General features: G+C 58.3%; 1 protein-coding gene across 1 annotated transcript in view; it reads left to right on the plus strand.

Moving 5' to 3' along the window:
- SNED1 (sushi, nidogen and EGF-like domains 1) overlaps nucleotides 1–10,445 on the plus strand; it is an 84,765-nt gene that overhangs the window by 19,890 nt on the left and 54,430 nt on the right. The window contains exons 3-7 of the mRNA XM_012662415.1: nucleotides 3,629–3,916; nucleotides 6,199–6,339; nucleotides 6,962–7,124; nucleotides 9,375–9,500; nucleotides 9,790–9,903. Of these exons, the coding sequence (XP_012517869.1) occupies nucleotides 3,629–3,916; nucleotides 6,199–6,339; nucleotides 6,962–7,124; nucleotides 9,375–9,500; nucleotides 9,790–9,903 (832 nt within the window). The remainder of the gene's footprint in view (nucleotides 1–3,628; nucleotides 3,917–6,198; nucleotides 6,340–6,961; nucleotides 7,125–9,374; nucleotides 9,501–9,789; nucleotides 9,904–10,445) is intronic.

The raw sequence follows: 10,445 nt of genomic DNA on the forward strand, positions 1-10,445 counted from the left end.
TCTTCTTTGTGCTATTTGTTCCACCTGTCTCATATTTCTTTCTCTCCTTTCTTGCCATGTTTTATGTCGAGTATTTTAATAATCCCACCTTATCCCTCTGTCGGCTGGGAATGTGTGCGCTGTTTCTATTCTGTCGGTGATCGCCCCGGACAGCGCCACGTCCACCTTTAACATTAATGTTCACTGATAGGTTCGTTTATACCTGACCCTCCTCCTAGAAAACGCAATGACCCTGGAGCACTGTAACATGACTTTTCCACTCCTGCTTTATCTGCCATTGTTGCCATATAAATTTCAATTTATGTGTTTTCACACAGTTTCATGAGGCTGCAATACTCGTTATTTCTCTGTATGGCCCATGCGCATCTGCCCTTCTTTCCTACTTGCATCTCTGACCTACGTTTCCCTTTGACTTGAAGTTGATCCATTACAATTTCGTTTAGCATAGGTTTGTTGTTTGTTATTTGTATCATTTATTTGTATAAATTATATTTATTTTCCCTTCAGTAATCCAGAGGGAAAAAACACACAGACTCAGAGTGCTGTTTAAATTTCTCTCACTCGGCAAGTCAACACAGAAGACTTCTGCGACCAGATGTCTGGGGTTTTCCCCACCAGCAAGCGAGCAGTCAGCTCCACAGCAGACACCAGCTGGGCGTCCCCACGTTCCGTCCCAACACTAGCTATCTGAGATGTGTCAGAGCCCACAGGTTGAGGGCTCAGTCCCCAAGACCGCTTCAGACGCCAGTGCCAAGTCCAAGCCTCTGCAATTTCTGATTGACTGGCTGTAAATTGGGGTTCCCACAACCCCCTCCTCAGGTTTGATTAGTTTGCTAGAGCAGTGCCCAGAACTCGAGGACACACCTACTTATATTGGCCAGTTGATTGTAGAGGATACTATGAAGGACACGGATGAAGATTTGCACAGGAAAAGGTGTGGGGGAGAGGCACGGAGCTTTCGTGCCCTCCCTGGTTGTGCCACCCTGAAGGAACCTCCAGGTGTTCAGCTACCCCAAATCCCTCTGAACCCTGTCCTTTTGGGTCTGAATGGAGACTTCATTACATAGGCATGGTTGATTAAGTCATTGGCCATTGGTGATCAACTTAACCTTCAGCCCCTCTCCCCTCCGTGGAGGCTGAGGGCTGTGGCTGGATGTCCCAACACCTAATCCTGCCTTAGTCTCTCCTGGGACCAGCCCCAGTCCTGAAGCTACCTAGGAGCCGCCAGTCACTGGTCAACTCATCAGCACACACAAAGACATCACTTTGGAGAGTCTAAGGATTTTGGGAGCTGTATGTCAGGAAATGGGGTTGAAGACCAAATACGCATTTCACAATATCACAAGTAGTAAAGGATACTGTGTCTGGGTAGCAGTTGTTTCCTTGCAGCACGTGGAAAATATAATTCCACTGCTTTCCATCTTCCATTGTTGTTCATGAGACGTCAGCTGTCAGTCTACCTGCGATGCCCTTTTAAAACTGTCTCCTTTTCACTGACTTTCTGCATTTCCAGCATTTGTTTTATGTGGCTTTGTTTTTATTTTTCCAGCTAGTGGATCATGGGGATTATCGAATTTATGGTTTGATGTCTTTTATCAGTTCTGGAAAATTCTCAGCCACTGCCTTTGTATCTCCTCTCCTTCTGGTGCTCCAAATTATACATTTGTTTGTTCGTCTCATGAGTTCCCTTTATATCTTTTCTTCTATATTCTCCATCTTTTAGTCTCTGTTCTAAACTCTGGATAGTTTCTTCTGACCTATCACTTAGTTCCAGTTCACTAATGCTTTCTTAATTGCATCAAATCTGCTCTTAAATCTACGCAGTTAGTTCTTAATTTCTGTCATTTATTTGGCTGTTTAAAATGTCTTTTCAATTTTACTTATTTATTTATTTTTAATCGTAATAGATTTAGGGGGCACGAGTTGAATTCTGTTACATGTGTATATGGTATAATGGTAAAATATCTTTTAAAAAAAATAATTTCCATTCCTGATTTTTTTCATCCTAGCCCTTTTCCCCCAATTTTTTAAAATTGCGGTGAAGTACACATATTATGACATAAAATGCAGCATCTGAACAATTTTTAGGTGTGCAGTTGCGTGGTATTCGAGTACATTCACACTGTTGTGTAGCCGTCACCACCGGCTACCCTCAGGACTCTGAACCTTGCACAGTTGACATTCTGTACCCATCAGACACTGACTCCTCACTACTCCAGACTCCTCACTACCCCCTTCTCTCAACCCTAGAAACCAACGTTCTACTTTCCATCTCTGTGAGTGAGACTCTTGCAGGCACCTCATGAATGGAATCGTATGACATGTAGCTCTTTGTGACTGACTCTGAGCGTGATGTCTGCGAGGTCCATCGTGTTGCAGCAGGCGTCAGTGTTTTCTTACCATACTCTTTGAAGCTGAGCGATGTTCCGTTGCATATATGTGCCACATCTTGTTTACCATTTATCCTCAATGAACACTTGGGTCGCTTCCAGTGTTCAGATACTGTGAATAATGATGCCATGAACATGAGTGTGCACATACAAAGCTCAAGACCCTGCTTTCAGCTGGGCGTGGCGGCACATGCCTGTCGTCCCGGCTTCTCGGGAGGCTGAGGCTGGGAGATCCCTTGAGCCCAAGGGTTCATGACCAGCCTAGGTAACATAATGAGACCCCATATGAAAAAAAAAACCACGCTGCTTTCAGTTATTTTGGTTATATACCCAGAAGCAGAATTGTTGGATCATATGATAATCCTATTTTTAATGTTCTGAGAAACCACCATACTGTTTCTCACAATGGCTGCACCATTTTGCCTTCCGACCCCCAATGCACAGGTACTCCAATTTCCTCACATCCTCACCAGCGCTTGTTACTTTTGGGTTTTTTTTTTTTTTTTACGGTAGATACGCTGACAGATGTGGGGTGGTACCTCACTGTGGTCTTCACTTGCATCTCCCCGATGATCAGTGATGTTGGCATCTTTTCAGGTGCTTATTGGCCACTTATGTGTCTTCTTTGCAGAAACGCCTGTTCACATCCTTTGCCCATTTCCAAATCAGGTTTTTATTGTTGATTCTTAGGAGTTCTGTCTATATTTTGGATATTAATTCCTTATCATATATATGATTTACAAATATTTTCTCCCATTCTGGGGGTTTTACTTGTTAATAGTGGTTTTTGATGCACAAAAGTTTTTCATTTTCATGAAATCCAGTTTGAGTAGTTTTCTTTCGTCGCCTGTGTCTTTGGTGTCATATCCAGGGCTCTGCCCCACCCTCCCGAGGCCTCTGGCTCGACTGGGGCCCGGGAGCAGTAGCCAGAGTGCCCCGAGGCCAGGCCCACACGGGGGCTCCCCACCCCCACAGCGGCTGCCCAGGGCTGGCACTCTGCGGGCGTCGGGCACAGCACACAGGCCAGAGCCTGTGCCCTGAGCACATGCCCGTCTGGAAGGGGGAGGAGCAGGGCCAAGTGGTCCCTTATCGGGGACCAGGGGCTGTCAGGCCACCCTGGGAATGCCCTGCCTAAGGCTGGCTCACCCTCGGGGGACGTCTGGTCGGGGAGGCTGGGAGGCCGCGGCCCACTGCCTGCCCACACCCCCGTCAGGCCCTCTCTGGCTTCTGCCTCGCAGGTGAACAATAACGGGGTCATCTCCTTCCTGAAGGAGGTCTCTCAGTTCACCCCGGCAGCCTTCCCCATCGCCAAGGACCGCTGCGTGGTGGCAGCCTTCTGGGCAGACGTGGACAACCGGCGCGCAGGCGACGTCTACTACCGGGAGACCACCGACCTGGCCACGCTGCACCGGGCCACGGAGGACGTCAGGCACTATTTTCCTGAGCTCCCCGGCTTCTCCGCCACCTGGGTTTTCATCGCCACCTGGTACCGAGTGACCTTCTTTGGAGGCAGCTCCACCTCCCCTGTGAGTCCAGGCACTGGTCCTGGGGGGGGAGGACGTCTGGTTCGGGCCCCCCTTGACGAGGCAGGTCAGGCACAATCGCTGGTCCACGCCTGAGAGGGGAAGCTGGGCTCAGGGACAAGGTCACTCAGCTAAGATCGCAGAGCCGGGGCGGAAGAGAAAGGCGCCTCCACCCTCCCCGCTCTCCTGGAAACACCCAGTGCCCCGAAGCCGCAGTTCGCACGTTAGGGAGAGGCCAGGATTTCCATTCGGAACGGCCCAGTACTCAGAGGGTTAAACCGGAACAATACTCTCTTTCATCCTTCATTCCCTGATAATGCCCAACGTAAAGAAACATTACCTTAGAGGTTGACGGCTTTGCCAGCTTGGTGAGTTCTGGTGGGCTGACACTCCCTAACGAGGACGGCAGCTGCCCACTCGGGTGGCCGATGTGCTTAACTGAGCACCTCCTAGGCCAGGCCTGCCCCGGGTTCTGGGTGACCGCTGTACGAGACGCCCCGGAGAAGGGATGGAGCAGATCAGCCACTGTCAGAGCTGTTTGCTCACGCGTTTAATGAACATTCTTAAGGGCACCTTCTAGGCGGCAGGCAAGTGTTCTGGGCGCTGGGAGGAGGCTCTGGGCAAGGCAGACAGGACACGTCTGGCTCACGCGCACACGCGTGGCGCTGGCGCAGGTGCCGGGCCCCAGGCAGTGCTCTGAAGCCCAGCCCAGCGGCACTGCAAGAGCAGGTTCCTCAACAGAAAGTGGACAGCTCCGTGTCACTCATCTCCTCATTGCGCCCCAAGATGTGAACCTTGCCAGCTCCCAATGTCCCCCCCACATTGGCCCTTACTGACTGTCGTCCTCCCGCCAGACTTTCCCACCACCCCCCTTCGTGGCACTGCACCGTCACGGTCTTCAGTGTGCTAGTGTTGCGTTTGCCTCCCTAAGCGGGCACGCGGTTCCGGGCGGGAATGTTCACGCACGTAAGCGCGGGACCGTGCGGGCTCCCGTCTTTTCCAATGACTGCAAATTAGCCCAGTGCCAGACAGTACCTGAAACTGGTTTCACCTGGACCGCGGACTGGACAGTGCAGTGCAGGTGCCCGCGGGGGACGCCATGCCGCCGGGGCTGCCGCGGTCGCCACCGTGCCCGGCACGCGTCTCCAGAAGGGAGCTGCGGCCGCAGAGTCCCCGTCTCCCTCTCAAACGTGCGCACGCTGGCACTCGCCCGGCCACAGCGAGAAGAGCCCGGTTCCTTGCGCCCAGCTGTTCTTTCCTTCCCTGCCGACTACATGGGCAACACAGGGAAGGCTGTGCATGTTTAACTTCACGCATCTTGATTTCTAGCGATGCCGATTTGTCCTGGTGGCATTGCCCAGTGGGATGCCACTGTGGAGAGTCCGTGCACGGCGGTGGCCGGCCGCTCAGTCCAGCTTTCGGTCTTTTTCTAATTGACCCGTAGAAGTTCTTCTTGAATTAAGGATATCAATAGTTTTATCTGCCATCTATGTTATAAATACGATTTTCACTTTGCTGTTTGCTGTTCCGTTTGAGCTTATGGCATTTTTTTAATATTCAGAAATTTTCAGAGTCAAATGTGTAAATCTCCCTTTGGTTTTGTTGTTGACACGCGAAGGTCCTGCCTCTTTCCCGAGCTACACGCATTTGCCTGTTTTCTGCTGGGACTTCTGTGGTCTCACATTAAAACCGTACTTGGTTTTGGATTTATTTTCATGTGTGGCTAAGGCAGGCTCTTATCTAATTCTTTTTCAGAGAGTTTTCTGTTTGTCCCAAGATCATTTCATAAACAATCCCAGTCCTTCGCCCCAAGCTGATACGGCGTGTCTTATGCACACTGCCCACCAGTATTTCCATGGAATAGAATTCTGTGAAAACTTTAAGACCTAATTACTAAAAACGCTTTTCCTTGGTTCCTCTTTTTGTTTTTACGTTTTTGTTTATTTCACACAGAAGATGTTGTGGATTTGGCAGAATGAGCCCTAACCCGCGGTACCCTGGAGGCCTGAGCCCTGGAGGGCAGGGACAGTGTCTGCTCCTCCGTGGGCCCCACTTGCTCCCAGGCACCCATGTGGGGCGGGGGTGGGGAGAGGGCCTGTGCCGGGTCACAGGCCCTGGGATGCAGAGGACAAGGCCATCAGGGTCCTGCCTTGGCTGACTGTCCAGTGGGGGAGACAGACATTGAGCAAGTCAGGGCTAGTGGACGATGGCACTGCAGGGACGGTGGATGGGGCGGGGACTTGTGGGGTGGGGCGGGACCCTGTTCAGCCCCCTCTCCTCGGCAGGTCAACACGTTCCAGACTGTGCTCATCACCGACGGCAAGTTCTCCTTCACCATCTTCAACTATGAGTCCATCGCGTGGACCACGGGCACACATGCCAGCAGTGGGGGCAACGCCACTGGCCTGGGGGGCATCGCAGCCCAGGTGGGTGGGAGCAGGGCTGGTGTTCAGTGTTCAGGGTCCCTGCTTCCCGCTGCCAGGATTGTCATGAGCTGATGAGGGAGGCGGGGGTCGTGGTAGGCAGACCCCCTCCCGGTACTACTCGGAGACCAGCCTGAGGTGTCTACGGTGAACGTACACACCTGGGGCCTCCTGCCGCCCAGAATCACAAAAATCCTGGGGCCCAAAGGCACCTCTGTCCCCCAACCCACCGGGCCTAGCGCCGCAGTCCCTGTTGAACAGCTGCAGCAGCAGCAGAAATGCCCTCGGATCCGTGCGCGCTGACCGAGGGGCTGTGGCTGGTCCCAGGTGTCGGGGGAGTGAGACCGGGCGTGGCTGCTGGGCCGGTGCCTTCGGGCCGTGCACACCCCCGCCCACCGCCGGGCCACCCACCTTTGCCGGGGTGCGCTTTCCCCAGCCGGGGGGAGGCCCGAAGCCGGCGAACGCGGGAGGGGTGGGGGTCAGGGTCAGGGTCAGGGTCTTCTCGCCCCAGCCACTGCGCTTGGGCCCGGGACCCGGCTGGGAGGCGGCTGACCCGGGCAGGGGCATGGCGGGGCGGGGAGCCCCAGCATCGCGAAGCCGGACGCCCGCCTCACTGCCCCCCCAGGCCGGCTTCAACGCGGGCGACGGGCGGCGCTACTTCAGCATCCCCGGCTCCCGCACGGCGGACGTGGCCGAGGTGGAGACCACCACCAACGTGGGCGTGCCCGGGCGCTGGGCGTTCAGAATCGATGATGCCCAGGTGCGCGTGGGGGGCTGCGGCCATACAAGTAAGAGGACGGCGCGGGGAGGGCTGAGGAGGGGTCGGCGGCAAAGGGGCGAGGCAGGAGAGGGGGCGGGACGCTGACGCGAGCGCAGGGGCTGCGGACGCCAGGCTCGGCCCTTCAGCCAGGGGCGCGCGGACCCGAGCCAGTCCCCGCTGGTCCCTGAGCCTCAGTTTCCCCCTGGAGAAGCCCTCGTGCCTCTGCTCGGGGCAGGGTGGCGGAGGATCCTTCAATGCGGCGGCCGGGGTGCAGAATTCCGGGTCCTCGAGGGAGGAGGGACCGGGGACGCGGAGCGCGGGAGGGGCGCCCGCGAGGCCGGTTCTCACCTGCCCGGGCCTTGCTGCTTGGAGGGGTTTGATGTGTCTGACAAACCCGAGCATCGCGTCCAGGGGGCAGTTCCAGGGGTCCCCCCGGCCCAGACCGCGCGAGCAGAGGGTGGGCCCAGGGCCTCGCGTGTGGCCGTGGGAACAGCCCGCCCGGCCGCGGACCCGTGGATCCCGGCTGCGGCCCTGCCCCGCGCGGCCCCGGGCGTCACGGAGCCTTCGGCCGCGTCGCAGCTCGCGCGCGGGGCGGGCACCGCGCGATCCCCCAGCCGCGGCCGGGCTGGAGACGGCGGCTTCTCCCACCCGAGTCCGCGGCGAGCACCGCGCAGGAGCCGCGGGCGGAAGGCGCGCGCAGCACGGGGCTGGGGAAGGTAGACGTGCGCGCGCACCACGGGGCTGGGGAACGGAGACGTGCGCGCGCAGCACGGGGGCTGGGGAACGGAGACGTGCGCGCGCAGCACGGGGGCTGGGGAGCGGAGACGTGCGCGCGCACCACGGGGGCTGGGGAGCGGAGACGTGCGCGCGCAGCACGCGGGAGCGCGGCGGGAGCGCGCACACCAAGCGCTCACCGGAGCGTGAGCCCGCGATGACGGCCTGGGGAGCCCCGGCCTGCCTCGCACTGGGGCGCGAACCAGCCCCAGCTTGAGTCTGAGCTTAGGGAGGACGGGCTCAGGGGGCGGCCACCCCCAGCGCGAGAGCGAGCCGAGCACCTGCGCCGAGCCCATCTGCGGCCCCACGCCCCGCCCCCGAGCTCGTGCGGGCGGTTGAGGGCGGGACAGCGCTGTGCGCCGCTCTGGAGCAGTGCGCGGTGAGGTCAGGTCGTCGCCCGCGGCCAAGGGCTCGGGTTGGGATTGAGGAGTAAGGGGCGCAGGTGTGGCCGGGCCCGTGCTCCCCGGAGGGGCCGCAGGCTGCGAGTCTGCGGAGAGGACCCCCAGAAGAGGGTCCAGCAGTCCCTCGGGGACCCAGTCCCAACGTGGAGAGCTTCTCCTCACCGGCCAGGTCTGGGGGGAGCAGCGCGAGTTGGCGCCGGCAGCCGCTGCAAGCCAGGGCTCCGGTTCCGGGTCGAGTAAACGTGGGCTTGCTCGGGAAGGCGGGTCGTTCACACCTGAGAGGCGCGCGGCCGTGTCTGGAAGTCCAACTCCCGGGACGCGGGACGCCTGCACAGCCCCTGCAGCTGCCGCGCAGCCAGACCCGCACCAGGCTGAGCTGCTAGGAGGATGGGCGTGCGCGTGAGGAGCAGAAACGGTGCAGAGGCATCCGCAGCCTTCATGGTGTGCCGGATCACCCGGTCCTTCCCGGAGTCTCCCCAGGGGCCTCCTCGAAACAGGCAGAGTCTGCAGATGCTTCTGTCACCTGCCCATCTGTGCTTCCTAATCGCAGGTTTCAGGGCCTGGCTCTTCCAGGCATGGGAGCCCCATGAGCCAAGCCCTTCCTGGAGGGACTGGGCATGGGGGTCCAGCCCCAGACACAGGGACCCCAGGAGGCCCTCCCCGAGTGGCAGGCCGTGCTTCGAGGAGCACTGACTCTGAAAGCCGAGTCCCAGCCTCTCAATTTACACGCAAGGAAACCTGGAGGGGAGGCTGAGCATGCCGACTTTCTAGAACTGTCCGTGGCAGTGTTGGGAAGGAGTAGGGGAGCAGGAAGGCGCTGTGGGTGAGAGTGGTTCTGGGGGAGTCTGCCTCCGCAGGGAGCCACAGTCAGAGCTCAGGACTGTGGGCAGGAGATCCAGGCAGACAACACAGCCACAGTGCTGGGTGCCCTGCACAGACCTGGGAAGCGCGGCCGTGGAGGCCACCGGGGCTGCGGTCACTGCGTTGCCCAGAGGTCGATCCTTTGGGTCAGGGGAGGGAAGGGGACGTGGCCCTGTGCACGGCTCTCCTGCCCACGTCTCAGAGGCGGCACGTGAGGCTGTAGCCGCTCCCTGTGTCCGCAGCCTCCGTGTGCCTGGCCCTGCGCCCGTGCCTCAACGGCGGCAAGTGCATCGACGACTGCGTCACAGGCAACCCTTCCTACACCTGCTCCTGCCTTTCGGGCTTCACAGGGCGGAGGTGCCACCTGGGTGAGTGGCTGGCCCAGGACAGGGCTGCACTGGGCTCAGGAGGCACACCGAAGGCACAGCCAGTGGCCCGGAGAGCCGAGGGCACCAGGTCCAGGGTCTCTGTCCCCACAGTGTGGGTGGCATGCTTAGGGGACTGCGGGGGACCAAACGCCTCGGCTCCCTGACGGCGAGTGGGTGGGTGGGTGCTGCTGGCCCAGCTGCCCTGTCTGAGCCTAGCTCAGAGCCGGCTCATCTGTCCCCACCCAGCCCCGCTCCCTCCACTGAGGCCCCAGCCCACCCCGTGTTTCAGATGTGAACGAGTGTGCTTCCCACCCGTGCCAGAACGGTGGGACCTGCACCCACGGCGTCAACAGCTTCAGCTGCCGGTGCCCGGCCGGCTTCGGGGGACCTGCCTGTGAGACAGGTAAGAGGAAGCCACCCAGCCCCAGTGGCTCTGCTGGCTGCAGGAGTGAGGCCTAGGACAGCCCGTGCCAGCAAGGTCTGTGTGCTGCAGGGAGGCTGGCACCCGACGTGGGCAGCCCGACGCCCCGCCACTCCCTCCACCTGCCTGCGCTCCCCGAGCCCAGCTGCTCCAGGGTGGGCTGGGCTCACCTCCCCCCAGAGCCTGCTCTTCTGCAGGGGCTGCCACCAGGCTCGGCTTCCACTTGCCTGTCCTTGTACCAGCACCTCTTGAGGCCCTCACCCTTGCCCTTCACGTGCCTGGTGAAGAAAGGGGGACCCCCCCCGCTCCAGCCCCCAGTCTCACTACAGGGCTCCACTCGGGAAGCTTTAGAATTCCTTAAAATCCAAGCACCTGATTGGCCCAGCCAGACATACACCCCAATGCACCCGTTGCTCTGCGACAATCATTTGTAAAAACGTGTAACAGATTCTTTAGATCAAATATGCTCAAGTAGCAACTGTATCACTATTTCCATCTAGAAAAAAATTTCTTTCAGAGATATA

This window comes from Propithecus coquereli, unplaced genomic scaffold (genome assembly GCF_000956105.1).
Source record: "Propithecus coquereli isolate 6110/MARCELLA unplaced genomic scaffold, Pcoq_1.0 Scaffold763, whole genome shotgun sequence".
In the NCBI taxonomy this organism is placed as follows: Eukaryota; Metazoa; Chordata; class Mammalia; order Primates; family Indriidae; genus Propithecus; species Propithecus coquereli.